At 43.3% G+C, this 17264-nt stretch overlaps 1 protein-coding gene across 1 annotated transcript in view; it reads left to right on the top strand.

The window, feature by feature from the left end:
* TOGARAM2 (TOG array regulator of axonemal microtubules 2) overlaps positions 1-15015 on the top strand; it is a 33570-nt gene extending 18555 nt beyond the window's left edge. The window contains exons 14-19 of the mRNA XM_075148171.1: positions 1459-1576; positions 2514-2617; positions 3957-4155; positions 5384-5600; positions 11226-11312; positions 13532-15015. Coding sequence (XP_075004272.1) covers positions 1459-1576; positions 2514-2617; positions 3957-4155; positions 5384-5600; positions 11226-11312; positions 13532-13776 — 970 coding nt within the window. The 3' untranslated portion in view covers positions 13777-15015. The remainder of the gene's footprint in view (positions 1-1458; positions 1577-2513; positions 2618-3956; positions 4156-5383; positions 5601-11225; positions 11313-13531) is intronic.
* Positions 15016-17264: the final 2249 nt, after the last annotated feature.

Here is a 17264-nt window from a genome sequence, read left to right as displayed (position 1 = left end):
TGAGGTTGTCCAGCAAGAAGGACCATTGCCAAATTCCTGTGACTTGAAAGATTCTTTATTCAGATCAACTCAGATTAGTTAGTCAAACAATTTTGTTTGGTCTTATGTGTGCAATGCAAAGCTGAAGTGTTGGTTTCGTCTGGGATAGAGTTAAATTTCTTCCTAGTGCTGCGTTTTGGATTTAGTATGAGAAGAATGTTGATAACACCCTGATGTTTTCAGTTGTTGCTAAGTACCTTGCGAGTCAAGGACTTTTCAGCTTCCCATGCTCTGCCAGGTGCAAAAGAAGCTGGGAGGGAGCATAGCCAGGACAGCTGACCCAACTGGCCAACAGAGTATTCCACACCATATGACCTCCTGCTCAATATATAAATAAGAAGCGTGGTCCAGGAAGTAGCGATCACTGTTTGGGCATTGCTCGGTGGGTGGTGAGCAATTGCATTGTGCATCACTCATTTTGTATATTCTATCGTCGTCGTCGTTGTTGTTATTATTATTATTATTATCATCATTTTCCCTTCCTTTTCTGTTCTATTAAACTGTCTTTATCTCAATCCACGAATTTTACTTCCCCCCCCCGCCCCGATTCTCTCCCTGTCCCGCTGAGGGGGGGTGGGGGGAGTGAGCGAGCAGCTGTGTGGTGTTTGGCTGCCTGCCGGGTTAAACCACAACAGCCACTATTCATCACTGAAGGATCCAAAGCAATTATTTCTGATAAGGTTAAGACTGTCCTAGAAATATTCCAGCTGTCTTTAACCAATGTATTCAGTCTTTCTAAACCTCTTCTGCAGGTTTAGTTGCCTATGATAGTCACAAATTTTTCTTCCCAATCATTGTGTAATGTTGTCTGTGGCTGAACGATCTCCAAATTTCATCTTGAAGATAGCTGTAGCTTCATAGTAGCAAAACCAAACCAAACCAAAAAAACCAAAAAAACCTTACTTTGATTATTAATTTAAATTCCCATTTATAGATGCCAAGAACATATGAACAGCTTGCTGCCCATGTGCATACATGTAGTATAGAATAATAAATTGTAAGCATGAGGTGTGATTTGTCCTAGCTTCTCCGCCAGTTAAAGAAAGGTAAATTATTGTGCAATGGCAGCAAAACACTGCAAATAAGCCATGACAGCAAAGCAGGAGGTCATCCTGCTTCGCTTGTCCCACAGGATTCTTCGGTCCCATAGAAGCATACCCACAATTTCAGAGTGAAATTGTATTTTCCTGTTGCTCTGTGTTCTCCTCTTGCCTCTTGTGTTCAGCTGCCAGCATTGTGCAGTGACGGCAAGTGGAGGTAAATATCTCTCTTTGCTGAATAGGTAATACCTTCTCATGAAGGTATTGCCCATGACGAGTTTAAAATATCAGCTTATTCTATTAACACTTTTCCTTTGTTTATTCACAAGGGAGAAAAGACAGTAATAGTCTGTGTTCATTTCTCTCTTTCCTGTGTTAGGTGTTATGGACGGAAGATGCTGAATATATTGATGAGTCATCAAAAATTTGATAGGTACTTGAAACAGTCTGTCCCCTCACGTGACTTGGAAGACGTTATGGCAACACTTAAGCACAAAGTAAGTGCTTGGCAGGAGAAATGTCTCCTTCATGCAAGTACTGAGATTGCTTATATGAGATTAAACATACCTAATCTTTCTTTATCTCATTCTTCTTCCGCTGAATCACTTTGCTCCTGGGAATGAACTGTTGATCCTCAGCCTGTTTATCTGCAGACAGTGAAAGAACAAGTATTGTTAGAAATAAAGTGGGTGTACTTTGAATATCAGCCACAAACAGGAAAGGAAAGTAGGAGAAAATGTTTTTTACCTTCAAGCATAAAAAAAACTATCCCCCTGCCCCCAATAAAGCAAAGAAGTGAGAATAGTGCTTCTGAAGATAATAGAGGCTTTGCAAAAGATGAAGGAAGTCGTAGTGCCAAGAAAATTTCCAAACGTACAAAAGATGCACAAGGCAATCATAATTAGTACATACATTGTCTGCGTTCTGGGAATACTGCCCTGCTGTCATGCACTGTGGAGCTGGAAGAAGCTTCATGAATTCAGCATCCATGGAAAATCATCCCTTTTTTTTTTTTTCGTTCCTCTCCAATTACATTCTAGAAAGGAACGTGCCTTTGTGCTGGAATAGGGAGAGTGTGAACCAAATCAACTCCCAACACAATGGACCAACCTGCAGAGAGTCCTAAAGTTTCCCGCTATGCCCTTTAAGAAAGCTTGTTCCCTACCAGTTCGCATTATTCCCATTTGTGCTCAAGACTAATGAATTCAGGATTTTATACTGCTGCCCATTATGGTAGCACCTATAACCTGCCTTGGTTTATTGAAAACAAATAGTAGACATCGCTGAATCTCTGGCCTGTCTCCCTCTCTAAGTTATGAAACGTTTTCCTAAGCCTTTCTTGGTAGCAGTGATCCTGGTTATAACTTGTGTTTTAAACAAGTAATTTACTATTTTATCTTCTATAGATTCATGGTTTTTTATATATATATGTAGGGGATAGAAGACCATAAATGTGAACCTCCATCTGCCAAGGACTGCAGGAAGTCTAGGAACAGCGGCTTGATGATGCCCCAGGACAACTTGCCTTCTGATGGAGGGTACTGAGCACTTCTGTTATATCTGACAAAGCACACGACAAGCTTTACACGTCTCTTCCTCAGTAAAATCTTTCTGGTGAAGACGAGCTGTGCCAGATATTGTTTCCTTGCCCCATAAATCTTCTACGATAAAAAATGTCTACTTCTGCATTAGGCTTGAACACAAGTTCTCTGGAGGATTTTCCACAAAAATTGAGAGAGAGGAAGAGACAGCCACCAGCTGCAGCTCAGAAGATCCAGTGCAGTGGCAAGGACAGTATTGTGGAGGCTGTGAGAGGGTCGTGTCTCTGCTGTTTGACTTGGGACAAGTAATTTCAATCAGGGTATTCTCATCTAAGTGGAGTCCTTTTTAGATGGGTGGTTTGATGAGAAGTCCTAGTCTAGAACCAAGATGCCATTCACAAAAATAGCACTTTCCATGCATGTGGTTTGACCTGGCTGAATCATGGTTTTCTGACCAGTTCTGGTCAACAGATGTCTCAATGTGGACTTTTTCTGTAGCTATTCATGTCATTCAGACCCACTACTGGTTGACTGATGGACAGCATGGTTTTTTCCCCTGTGCTGCAATCAGCATTCAAGATAGGAATTTGGTCCTTGCTGTCTTCCTACGCCAGCGGGACAGCTACTTGTATCTGTTCTCCTCTGAGAACAGAGTGGATTTATTTAGCTCTGTTGTGCTCAGTGGTGGCAGGAAGGTGACCACACGCCTCACTAGCATAGTTAGGATCTCCCCATGCTCATGGCAGAGAGAGGTTGATCCAAGAGAATTGTTCCCATTGGGTTTGTTAAGCTGTGGATCCAGTCCCTAGGGAAGCAATTAATGTAAGTATAGTGGTGGGATGGCTGGCTTCTGTTTTTGTCTCTGTTACTGATCCTCTGGATCCTTTCAGATATGTCCCTTAATCTGTCTGGGTAGGATTCATCTGTTCAGATGCATCTGAGCTATTTATCTAGATTCTCATACCTGTTGTAGAGACACTTCTCCAGAGTAATTAATTTCCTTACAATACAGACACCTCCCATGAGATGAGGCATTTAAACTTTGAAGTAGTGCCTATTTTTCCTCACAAAGGGATGCTAGATAAGTACCTGGGAAGACATCTGAAGATAAATGAGATGAATCCCAAACGCGGTGCCTTGGGTTTCCTGAGCACTAGCAATAATGTTACTTGCAGATTGTCTCCTGTAATGATTGTCATGAGATCCAAGTTGCTTTTCAGATCAGGATCTAGCTGAAATCACATCATTAGGAAGTCTCCTCAAGATGTTTTCCTCACAATTAACTGAAGATATTATCACCAAAAGGTCTGACCTTGTTTTTATTTTCCAATTTGAGGTCTGGCTCTGATGTACTCATCTTACCCCGTCAGACAGTCCGTCGCACGTCACTTCAGACTGTGGAAGAAACTGAACAGCTCAAGGAGCTTTACAAGCTCCTGACAGCCAAGGAGTTTCAGACACGAATGGAGGGAGTGGTGCTCCTCCTAGATCACTGCAAAAGCAGACCCCAGCTCATCTCCACTAACATTGTCCAGGTATGTAGGGTATCTCTATTGCTCCTTTCCTGTTAGCTTCCTTCCCAAGCCTGTACCCATAAAGTTAACTCAGTGTGCCTTGGCACTACATGCTAGTTGTTTGGGACAGGCTGGTCTCTTCTTACCCAGAATAATTTAATTCAACTCCAGGCTTCAGGGCAAGTAATTTCAGTCCAGGTGTATTTCTCTGGCAGGTGCCTATTGGTGCTGTTTGTGAGATGATGACAGAATTTACTGTTGCTCTAGCTTCTGCTGTCTCCTGCTACCATTTAGGTTGAAATAAAGGAAATCCAGCCACTGAAAGCTTGGCAATTATTCTCTAGAAGAAAAATGGGTTGGGGTGGGGGAGAGAAGTATCAGGCTCGGTTGATTTTGGAAAAAAAAAAAAAATTTTTTTTTTTTTTTTAAAGGATGCTCCTGTAAACTTTATCTTGTCTTGTGCAGATACGACTCTGCCTATTCCTCTGCCTATTCCTCTCCTATGAGGACTTCCGTCCTCATCCCTTTCCTGCCTGGGAGAGACTGTTCTCACCCTTCCTGGGGGTCCTTTTCTCTTTGGAAAGAGGAGAAAAATGTCTAGAGACAGATCTTCTTTTCTTTCTCCTCCCAGCAGCTGCTTTTTTCCCTTTTCCAGAAAATGGTCCCTGATAATGTGGCTGTCAAGGGACTGAACCTGCTCTAATGAGAACTGCACAGCACATTAAACTTCAGAAGTCTACCTGTTAGCTAGACAAATGGTCTGGATCCTGAGGAGTTCATCAGGATCTGCACTCCTCCAGATGCAAGTTCTGAGACAGATAAAACAAAACTTGGATCTCATCCAGCCACAGTTTTGGCAAAATCAAAACTACTCTCAGTACGTGAGACAACTTTATGGAAAAATGGGCATCATAAATACCTGTTTTCATACCTCTATACCAAAGATACTATTTTGCATTATTAAAATGGGATTAATTTAATGATTTATAGGTAAAGAGAAACATCATATGAACTATCTTGTCCCCACCCAAACCTCTTAATAAAATATGAAAATCGTTTCAACCAGCATGAGGTTGTGCAACCACTACAGTGAGTAGCCCACAGGAAAACAGTGAAATTGTGCTAGCAAGCGCTGACCTGACAGAAAGTATTACATTCATCTTTTACATTGCTGGGTACTTGTTTCTATATCCCTTCTTGAAACAAAGACATTTTAATCCAGCTTTCACGTCGTTTGTTTTCTTAACAGATTTTTGATGTTTTTGTCCTGAGACTTCAGGATTGCAACAAGAAAGTGAACCAGCAGGCACTGGAGGCGCTGGCTTTGATGACACCCATGCTCAGAGACGCCTTACACCCAGTGCTGGTCTCTCTAGTAGCAGCAGTCACTGACAACCTGAACTCAAAGCACTTGGGGATTTATGCTGCAGCTGTGAAAGTGCTGGAAGCATCCATTGCTCACCTAGGTAAGGCTAACCTCTGACACTGGCTCTCCTCAACTGCGGTTTCTCCATCTCGGAGTCCAGTGAACACTGAGTCTGCTGATAGCTGTTTTCATCTGTGGAAATATCCGCAATATGTTTAGGAAGTCCTGCCTGCATTCTTTCTATCCCAATCTGTTGTATCATGTTGTGATGTGCAGCTGGATGGATGCTGCTTATCACCTGGATCATATGTCTGATTGTTAATTCAGTAGAGAGGACATTATAGGGATTATTTTAAATTCCTGCCAGAAGAGCATGAGGGAAGTGACTAGCATCTGTCGTGACTGTTTTCCCCCTTTCCTCCTGGGAAACTGCATGCGTTTTGTTTTTATTGAATTGGATTTCTAAGATGTTAATTTCTCAGATGTGCATTCTGTTACGCTTACATCCACTAAAACAAGATGAAAGGAAGGTGCTTTTTCCTTGAAACACCTGGTGGGAAGGGTGGTGGAGGCTCTTTGCTCTCGCTGGGCTTTGTTCCACACTCTGGTGGTGGCAGCTCTCCCAAGCAGATGCGTCTGGCCCTTGCTGACCCCAATATGACAAGCTTTGAACTCAGTTACTCATTTTGCAATTTTAGGTAGTAGTTTGGCCATGTAAAGCCCAAAGGAAAATGTCCTTTTGAATTCAAAGATTGAGGCCTTGAATTTAATAAAATCCTGTGTTATGAAAGATCATAGCGGAGATCAGATGAAGGATGAAATGCTTGTTCCATAGTCAGCCTCGAGGTCTCCACGTGTGTGGGGTTAGAAATGCCTTGGCTCCTTTCTTCCAGAAGGGTAAGGAGCCCATTATTGTCCCCTTTTCTGGATGCTTGAGCATGGGGCCGCAAGTATGCCTGTTGCTGTAAAATATGTACCTGCAGCAGGCAAAGGGTGAGGTCCTGGTCTGCCCTGTGTCCTGAACCATATGGCCCCCAGCAAGTTGTGCTGCCTACCAGGGTCATGCTGAAGCTCTCGGGGATCCTCAGGAGCATTTCTGCTGGAAGCACCTGCCCTGCAGAGTGCACCTGCAGCCCATCCCTTATCGCTGTCCAAAAGCTATGTGTTTGCCTGCTGTGTGGACTGGCAAACACAGTGGCATGTTCCTTCATGGGTAATACTACAGCAGTTTACGTTGCTGTCTTTACAGTTCATCAAAACAGCTTTTAACAGCTACTTTTTGGTCAGTGTATTTGGAATTATTCCCTTGTGATCTGCTCTAGAAACTGATTGTACGCATTGTGGGTGGTACGTATTTCTTAAAAGCATATGGAGATACTGTCCTGAAATTAGCTCCCTGCTTCCCCTCACCCGCCACAGGTTTCAATTTGCCTTAGTTTGGAGGCAGTAACCTAAAAATAAGGGAGTCAGAAAAGCAGAAATAAAAGGATGGGAGTAAACTAGAATGGGATTATACTAAGATTGTTTTTTCTCTCACCTCAGTTTTATGGTTGATATTAATGATTCACAACAGTGAGTACAAGGATGGACAATTGGGTGGTTCTCTAAGTGAAGAAGGGGCTGGTAGGATTGGTTGCAGCCAGCGGACACAGTTGAAAATCAGACCCAAGTCTGTAGCAAGTGGTGTTCTCTGTGACTGTTAGGTTATTCTTAGGTGCTTTATTTTAGGCAGCTGGATCCCCTGGAGGATCCAGCTGCAAGGATCTAGTGGAGAGGTGTTGACATTGCCTGGTTTTCTTTTTGCACACATTTCCATCAGGGAGGGAGACCCAGGCTGCTCTGTGTAGCTTAATGGAGGAGTTTACGTCTGCCGCTGAAACCTCAGTGAAGTGTTTAAAGTTTGGTGAGATGAATCCAGGCCTGAATTTCCCTCTAGATCTTCTGGTGTAGATTCAGAAACACACTGGCGATACTTGTGCTACTTCTGTCATCGCTGCAGCTGTGAGCAGAAGTTTCTGGTCCCTGCGACTCTTCATCTGCTGTTTACTCCAGCTCTGACTTCTGTTGAAATGTGAGATGAGAGCTGGTGCGTGCGTACTTATGTATGCAAGGAGTTTGGTTTTGGAAAGATGAATGCCATCAATAAAAGTATTCACCAGGAGTTTTTTAACACTAATTAAAATCTCCTACAGAAAAGCGGGTTCCACATAAAGTGTTTGGGTTCTATGGTTGATGCTAGGTTTGCAGATCACTTGTGTCATTTATGCTATATATCAAAGGACCTGAATTCCTGCCGACTGTAGCTGGTGAGCTGGGTAACCAGAAGCTGTGGTGGTGCAGTCCTTGTGCACCAGTTCCCAGACAGGCTTGAATGTGTACCAGCATTTCCCCAAAGTCCTGGGAGCCTTTGGCTCTGTGCTGCTTGTCTGCTTCGGTACAGAAATAGGTGAATAATAAATCCTGGAGTACAACTTTGCTAGAATTCAGGGACAAAGGGATTTTTGGAGGTTGTTTGGGCCCAATTTGACTTCCCAAATTAATTGCTTTGCTATTGGCATGAAGGGACGCTGGTCCATCAGAGCTTCTGCAGAACAGCTTCCTGGCAGGCTCTACGTTATAGGCATTAGCTGGTCTTGTCTATTTTCCACCTTTCTTCTTTGTCTTCTTTTTTTAAAAGGGAATTTATGATTTGCCAATGTTCATTTCTTTAGAACAAACAGGTATAAATCCACCTGTAAATGATGGCTTGTTCCACATGTTGTTCTGCATGGGGCAAGATTGCTATAGCCAATAACTACATAGCCAAGGTCTGCTGTAAATTCCCTTGCCACGCAGATTTATGTCAGCTGTGAAAACGCAGCACTGGGTGAATATGCCTGAAAAATTTAGTTTTGAAAAGGCAGGTCTTAAAGGGGAATTAACAACTTTCTCCACATCAGCTGCTTTGCGAACTCAGTGAATTTGCTGACCCGCTGCCTTTCTGTGTCCCGAGTATAGGGTTGTTCCTGATGATGAAGTGGGGAGAAGGGTGAGACCTGTACTGCTCTTGGCCCTTATCCATTTTTTGTGGTGCCTGGGAGAAGGTTGGGGAAAAGTTGCAGAATCTTGCTAACAGAGGATGAAGCAAACAGATCCCTTCAGGGTTTTGTATGGAGCTTTCTGTCGTTCCCCTCTCACCAGTTCTGAGAGACCACTATAAATTTTCCGTGCTGGCAGATGTCAGCAGAACAGGAGTGAGGCACATCTGTCTCTCATCATACTGACTTTACCCAGAGACAGGTTCAAGCAAACAAGGTGAGATATATTTTTTTGATTCTGCTCATTTTTATGGACGTTTGCAAAAATTCAAACAGGCAACTGAATCACAAATGTTTCAAAATTCAACACTTAGGGCTTTAGTGGGGGAAGGAAGGCTCTACTGGCAAAATGCTTGAGCGAAACTTTCCATACGCTTTAAAATTGTCTGCCTTTACAATTTAAAATCAAGTGGCAAATGACAAAAAAAACCCAGAACTCTAAAGGATTGTGCAACGCTCCTAGCTTAGAGTAAGTAAGCGCAATGTCTTGCCCCATTGCTCCACAGAGTTACATAGCTAAGAGCTCAGCTATTGCTCCAAGCCTCTGTGTTGACATGCTCCAGATTCTGAGCTTTAGGTGAGACTTCTTTACCTGTCACCTTTAATGACCCATGCAGAAATGCAAGCTGGTTAGAAAATTGTTTGATCACTCAATGTAAAAACAAAAACACCCCCCAAAACCAAACCAAAAACCCACCCCATCCCCGAGACCAAAATTCTACCTACAAACAAAGTAATTTGCTTCCAAATAATGCCTGAATCGTTCGTTTAGCTTAACCGTGGCATTGGCTTGGATGTCCCCAGCTGAAGGCCACACACGTTCATTAGCTGTGACCTGGGACCCTAATCCCACTCGAGGGAGCCACCTTGTAGATTAGGGTGAATCAGCAAATCAAACCCAACTGCAATGGGACCAAGACATAGATGTTGCTCTCCTCTGACATCTGTCCTACCCTGTCCTCTGTCATGAAATAAATACTGTTCAGATGGCCACAGCCTGACGCCAGGGCGTGGAGTCAGGCCAGCAGCCCGAGTAGCTCCCACAGAAACCAGCCCTCTGCGAGAGGGGAAGGGAAGTTTCCCCTGTAGGTGTTAACATAGCAAAGAGGGGACTGCAGTGAAAATGAGAGCACGGAGAAGCGGATTCTTCTTTTGCTCATATGGCAAATGCTGGGCTGTCTGTCCTGTGGCCAATAGGTTTAGCTAATATGTAGTGCAGCGAATTAAAGCTGAGTTAATAAGAATTGAACTGCCTGCCGCCTTGTTTTCTCTAACAGCCATTAAAAGCTCCTCTGTCTTTAGGTCTCTCCAGGCAGCTAAAATAATGGTTGGGTAAATTTGTTATTGACTCAAGCTTTAGTGTTTCAAAATGCACAGGGCATTTGAAACCCTTAAATTGAAAGGTGAATAGTGCCTATACACTTAGATTCCTAAAAACCAAGCAAACAAACAGTTCTCCCTCACCCACCCAAAACCCAAGTGTTCCCCTGAAAATCTGTGTAGATACCGATATAAACGATTAATTAACATTTTGTGCTCCTTCAAGATCTCCAGATCTCAGGGCGTTTTTTTCAAAGCAGCAGCTGTAAGGTAACTCTCTGGGGAGGAACAGCAAGTGTGACGCAGTGTCTGCCAACACTGCAAGCATGTGAGGCAAAAAGTGAAGTGTCTGTTTAAAAAGGTGAATGAGAAGAGTGTAATTACCAAAACAGAAGCTTAATTAGGATAGCAGGATCAGTTCTTTACTGCATGCTTGCAAGAAGATCATTAGGGACTTCCTTTTTATATCTCATGCAAAAAAGGAGCACTTCATAGCACAGTGCTACTTAAAACCACTTTGGGATTTGGCTCTGTAGTGGTTCACAAAGAAGTAGGTTGCCTGCTTTATCGGTGCCACTTCTGGTGACACCGCGAGGTATCGTAGCGCATCCCACGCACATTCTGCCTCCAAGAAAAGCTTTGCTTGGCTTATCAAAGCAGTAAGACTGGAGGCTTGCAGACCAATCCAGGCAACAGTTTATAAATTAAAACAAGACCCCAAATCAACAACAGGCAGCATAGGAAAAACTAAAATACATATGACAGTCTCGTATTGGGAAATCAGTTTGTTTTCCAGTCTCTCTGCCAAGATCTGATTTCAGAGATGTTACAAGAGCCCCCAAGAGTGGATGGTGTTGGCAATGAGCAATAATTCTCTCTTGGAAGAGTAACTTGGAGTCTTGTCCATAGATCCCAACAGGTAACTTACAGATTTAACACCAGCTTATCCTTAAAGTGTGAATGGATGTGTGGACTTTTGAGCCTTCTCACACTTTTCCTTAGGGGAGGGAGGAGGTCACTTCTGCAAAGCTCCAGGACGCAAAACCTGTTCACTACTTGCATGTGATTTAAATTTTGAGGGCCCTGATGTGAAACGTTTAACACAGCTGCTTGTACAGCAGTCAATTTGTATTTACAAATGTGAAATGAGCTTTGCTTTTTGAATTTAAAATCCTCCCAAGTAAGGTGGAAGAAAAGAAGAAGAAAAGCACTCAGAAACTGGCAGAAGTTTACTTTATTTTACAAAATGCCCTTTCCTCTCCCCCCTATTCTTTTTTTTTTTCTTATAACCTCAGAAGAGTGAGCAGAAATAAATGTTTCTCTTTCAGATAACACGTTGCTGCTGCAAGCGATTGCCCACCGAGTGCGTTTCCTCAGCGGCCAAGCTCTGCTGGATGTCACAGAACATCTCTCAGGTATCGCCTGCTTCAGCTAATGTCCACTTCTAAGTCAAGAAGTCTTCAGAGGGAATATTTAGAGGGAATGCCTCTGAATAGACAGTGCAGTAGCAACCTCAGAAGGTCCTGAGCTTGTCCTCCAAAATACACATACTAGGTATATTTGGCAGCGGTTTGCCTGTCTGCTGCGGAGGCGTGCAGCATGTGAGATGAGGACGGCGCTCAGGCTCCAGTGCTGAGCTCTCACTGGGGTATCTCAGGAAAGACAGGAGCTAAAAATATCCTGGCTGGCTCCTCTCTTTGAAGGACAGTACGGTAAAGGTCATGGAGGTCTGTAAGAGGTCCCTTTTCTAAAGCGAATGACCATCCTCCAGAAAAAATTGTGGCAACTGGTATTTCTGAGAATCAGTTTGTTTTGTCATCATGGGATTCTTATTTTCCTATTGGAAACTTTTGAGCCTGAATCCTGCAGAGCTTGGGGGTCATAGCGTAGGTGAAAACTCAACACACATATTACAGGCAAGGATTTTGTGCAAGGCAGGATTTGGGGCAGAGGGGCAGAAGCAGGCAGTTCAGCCCAACCCTCTGAGGCTCCCTGCCTGTATTGCAGATATGACATTGGACTCTGAGCATTTCAGGACGTGCAAACAGTCTATTTCTATATCAGCGGTGTCCGCCACACCACAAATGCAGCTGATAATTGATTTATAATAGTAGCTTGCTATGTCAGCAACAGCCAAGGAATGGAAAAAATTATAATCTCAATATATACTAGAGAAGACTATTTATAGCTGTGCTTTAATTAGGGCTAAATCCACTGCTAATTATGCCAGCATCTTTTAATCCAAGGTTTAATACACTTTGCTGCTTCATTATGAATCTCAAAAGGGCGTGTTTAGCCATAGTGAATGTAAAAGGGCCTTTAAAGATAATTTGAATAAAGTAAATCTCCATAAACATAGAATTTAGTTTTACAGTTATTTTAATGTCTTTTTCAAATAAAGCATTTGAACATAAATTGGGACTACTTTAGAGAGAGCAGATGTTCCCTCTGGGATTTAGTGGGAACAGACAGCTTTTTCTCTTCTGAAGCTCCATAGTGACCGCTATGTTTAATAGCATTTAAACTCAAATTAACTCCCATTTTAAAATAGGTACCATAACCCTTTTCCTGCTTACCAGAATTAGTTTTAGGTGCTTTTAGGAGCTGTTTAAATGTTGATGACTGATGCTAGATTAACAGCGTAGAGAAAATGAAGGTGCTTCCACTACAGAATAATAAATGGTTACTGCATAACATTTCCACTGTACAGAAAACGAGAACTCTGTCTCCAGACCATTTCAAATTTTGATCTCTCAGCAAAATCTGCCATGCAAGGAGCCTGTTGGTAGTAAATTTTTGTTTGTATTTAATATAGTTCAGTTCAGAAAATGAGCTGAGAGCAGACTTCAGAGAGAATGAGAATTGTTTTTTGGTTAAATTTCAGCCCCCTGTGTAAGATTTTTCTCTATTCCCCTATTTCATGGAACATTGTGAGGGTAAATGCCATTAAACTTGTGAGATGCTCAAATGCCATGGCAATGGGGTCTGGATAATTATCTAAGACATGTTCATTAGAAGCCACCAAGTATGAGAGGAAAAAAAACTCAAATTAGACCATTCTGCCAAAGACATCAGTTAGTCACTGATGTTTCTAATAAAATTGTCGAGCAGCACACATCTTTTGTGGGCTGGAGTTTTGAAGTGTGGTATAATACTGCCGTTTGCTGTGTGCCACTGAACAAAGGGAACTGCCAGATTAGGCTTTTGGCATTTTTCATCAAAGGTCACAAAAAAGTAATCATCCTTTTTACTAGAAATCTTTCAATTACCTCTCTAAGCTGCATTTCAAAATCTTCAGCAGCTGGTTTAAACAACTTCTTAATGGAAATAAACAGCGTTTTGACATTTTTGTCATTTGTAATGCAGAAGCGGATAGTGAAATGATTTACAAAATGTGTATGATTCACTTTGCTAAGCCTATCATGGATACAAAGCCTCTGATTTGGAGAAATTGAGGTTCTCAGAGGTTGGTTGTTCTGCTCAGTGGATGATCAGCCACTGTTGCCTGTTTCTGGATCATTGGGCTCTTTGTTCTTGCTGATATTAGCCAGAAAAGGCTTCCGAGAACCAAAAATAAAGGTAGGTACTTGTTTGCATCAAGGTTGTTAAGAAGCTTGTCTTTCTTGCCCGGCAGTGCTTGTGGCATCTGTTTATCCCCAGAAACCCCAAGCCGTCAAGCGCTACGCCCTGCCTGCGCTCTGGTTCTTCCTGGGAAACGGGGTCCTGCCTGTTCGAAGCGGCAATGTCAGGGCTGTGATCGCCAAGCTTGCAAAGAGCCTCTACCAAGTGATGGGCTCCAGGCTGAAGGAGCATGCCGCCAGCCAGCCTCAGCATGTGGCGAAAAACCTCTGGGACATTTTGGACCTGAATGTCGGGTGAAGGCTTGGTGTGCTCCAGGAAGCTGATGGAGAGGTGCTGAGTGGGACAGGTGGAGGCAAAGGTGGACGTGGCAGTGGCATTGGTTTTATTCTGTGTGTTTGAAGAACGGTATTTACCCTACAGAGTTTATAGCTACAGATGTACATAGTATATTTTGATGTAGGCTTTTAAAAATAATAAAAAATAAAAGGAAGTATTTTTCAAAAGTTTTATATCTTGAGCTCATGTTCCCTAAGAAGCTTGCATAGATACCAAAAAATAAAAACCCATGTGTAAATGCAATTTGTAACTGTAAAAAGGAAAATAATATATTTATATACATACTTAGAAAGTAAGAGATGTGCATGTATATGTATATATATTTACTTACAAAGTAAGAGATGGGCTTTGGAAGCATTGGGGCTATAGGATTAGATGGCTTGACTCAGGAAGCAGAGAATGAGAGACCAGGAGCTGCTAGCCCAGAGGATATGCGGTGGGGTTATCGGAGGATGTGCAGCTCACTGTATGTGCCAGTGTACGCCTTAGGTGCCAAGCTACCAGGTGGCCCCTTTACAAGTCTCTGCTTGTAGCTGCTGGTGCAATGGCAGATACCTGAGATGTCCAGGTCAAGCTCAGACCCCCAGTCCCATGACAGCAGAAATCTCCCCAACTGCACTGAAATTTTCTTCCCATTTCAGGGGATGCATCTTGTCTGTAGTCCCCTGTGCTCTCCCATGCAGTGGACTGAGGCGGCGAGGTGACCGGTGCCATCCGACTGCCTCCCGGCACCTTGGGGCACCCCTGGGGAGATGCAGGAGAGGGGCTCGGGGCAGGGGGCTGTGCCACCTTGCAGGGGGTGCTGGGTGACACACGGGGTGCTGGGCAGTGAGTGGGTTGAGAGTGTCCTAGAGAAGCTGAGGAGAGGTAAGCTGTGGGCAGGCATCGTGGGACAAAGTATAGTTTTTAAAAATACATACATTTTCTAAATATGTTTTTTTCCGTCTTTTGAGAAGTGAAGGGTTTGCCTTACATGCAGACCAATAAAGCACTTCTGAACCTGAGATTCAGGAAACAGAGTGAGGAAAAGATGTGCCAGTCCTTCACCATACAAAGGTTTGGAAGCACAAGGGGAGAAATGATGAGACAAGAGAGGAAAGGCTGAAAGCCACAGATGTCGGTGCCTCTGTATAGTCAGATATGAAAACAGAGCAGCCTGATCTATGTTCATATAATCCTCAATATACTGGCAGAATTTTGAAAGAAAGAAAAATGGAAGTTTTGGGGAGAAGAAAAAATAGGAAAATAACAGCATGAAACACATTGGGCCCATGGAAGGTTAGAAGAGCCTTGACAGGTTCAAGGACCTTGTATAAAGCTGGGAGGCCAAAGAATACTCCAGGGAGATCTTCCCATCCCAGGGGCCTTGGGGTCTTACGTCCTGCATTCTTTGGTATGTCTAAAGCTATACAGGACTCCAACTTGCCACATATTATTGTTGCACTGGGTCTCATCTTAAGGAATCTCTTTTTCTTTTTAGTACAGCACTGAAGTGGCAAAATTATTTGGTAGACTTTTCTAAAATGTTTTTTTGTTGCTGTTTTTTGTTTTTAACTTGCAACTTTTGGTAGCAGGGAGCACTCAGGAACTCATCTCTGTGAAGTCTTGGCGTGTGATCTAGGCCAGGGACCTGGCTCTGAAACACCGGTGTCTCTGGGGATCCTGCAGAGCCTGGTGGAAGCCATAGTCTTTGCAGATCTGCTAGAGCATTTTGGAGTTTAGTATCTTGAGAATTTTTTCTGATAGCTTACCAGAAACAGGAACAACCTGGTAGCGTGCAGTTGTTTTGCAGGCGTGACAGAGCTCCGCAGAGTATACGTGTGCGCCCAAGTGCTAAGGGTGAAATGCTGGAGAATGTTAGAGGGTGGCTGAGTTTAAATAGCAGACCTTGAACTTTGTGTCCTGGTTTCGGCCGGGATGGAGTTAAATTTCTTCCTAGTGCTGTGTTTTGGATTTAGTATGAGAAGAATATTGATAACACCCTGATGTTTTTAGTTGTTGCTAAGTACCCTACTGGTCAAGGACTTTCAGCTTCCATGCTCTGCCAGGTGCACAAGAGGCTGGGAGGGAGCATAGCTGGGATCGCTGGCCCAGCTGGCCATCGGGGTATTCCATACCATGTGATGTCATGCTCAGTATATGAATGGTAGGCGTGTTCCAGGAAGTAGCGATCGCTCCTTGGTTATCGATCAGTGCGTGTGGTGAGCAATTGCATTGTGCATCACTCATTTTGTATATTTTATCATTATCATCATCATTATTATTATTTTCCCTTCCTTTTCTGTTCTGTTAAACTGTCTTTATCTCAACCCATGAATTTTCTCACTCTTACCCTTCCAATTCTTTCCCCATCCCACTGGGTGGGGGGGGAGTGAGTGAGCAGCTGTGTGGTATTTGGCTGCCTGCCGGGTTAAACCACGACACTATGTCACTTTGTTAAGCACCTGCAGTTTGCTACTGCCCGAGATCTATTTTAACAGGCAATGTTTTTTTTTTAGTGGTTGGCATCTCTAGAGGGCCTCCTGGTTTTGCTTCTTCTACCTCAAAAGTTGTTCTTGCTGTTTCCCTCCTCTGCAGATCTCTCCTGGAGCCCCGTAAACGCTGCTCTGCACAGGCTGCTTTTGCTGGGCTGAATAAAAGGTCTTTGGTTTTACTTTCTCTTCGGCTGTGCTCGGGCCCCGTGGGGGGAAGTTTCTGCACTTGGGAGAAAAAAAGCTTTTGTGCATGTCATACGAGGCCTCCCACAACCTGTTTTTATGCATTTAGTTGTAGCACTTGCAAAGTAGATTTGAGAAGTAACACATGTAACTGGTTTCTTAACTCTCTGTTGGCCTCGAGTGCTGCTTTCATGCATACTGTTCCCCACAGTCGATGAGAATAAAGCATTGCCTGTCAGTACCTATTTTCTGTTCTAGGTGTTTTATTTTTTTCACCCTCCAGCTGAGACAGTTTCCCTGTGAGAGGGGCACTTCTACTGCAGTGAGATCAAATTTAGCTGACAATGTGACTGTCTGCAGTGACAAGCGGGGGGGTTAATGGGTCGGGGTTAATTCAGCTCAGGTGAGCTCTCCTGCCACATGTTTGCACAGGTGCACATCTCAGAAGTTAGTAAGAAGCTGCTAAGGGTTTTGGATGACACAAACAAAAGTCTTGGACCTTCTCCCAGCACTGGTAAGAATTTAAATATTTAATTTTTCTAACTTATTTTTGTTATAATTTTATTACAGAAGTCTCACCAGAGAGGAGACTGCAAGCTGCACTTGCAGGGCCAGTTTAATTCATTTAATTATTGCGTTTAATGTGCAGTGCAGCTGCTAACCCACAGAAGTTAGTATAGCAAAAGAAATGTATGGCAATCTTGTACATTGGCTTACTCTTACCCTACATCCTGCCAGAGCCCCAAGACAGAGCCTGGCTGTCACAGATGGTTCCTCCTGCTTGCTGAAGGT

The sequence above is a fragment of the Calonectris borealis genome, chromosome 3 (genome assembly GCF_964195595.1).
Source record: "Calonectris borealis chromosome 3, bCalBor7.hap1.2, whole genome shotgun sequence".
NCBI classification, from domain to species: Eukaryota; Metazoa; Chordata; class Aves; order Procellariiformes; family Procellariidae; genus Calonectris; species Calonectris borealis.
The sequence above is the reverse complement of the archived record's forward strand: the minus strand, read 5'-3'. Positions and strand labels throughout refer to the sequence as shown.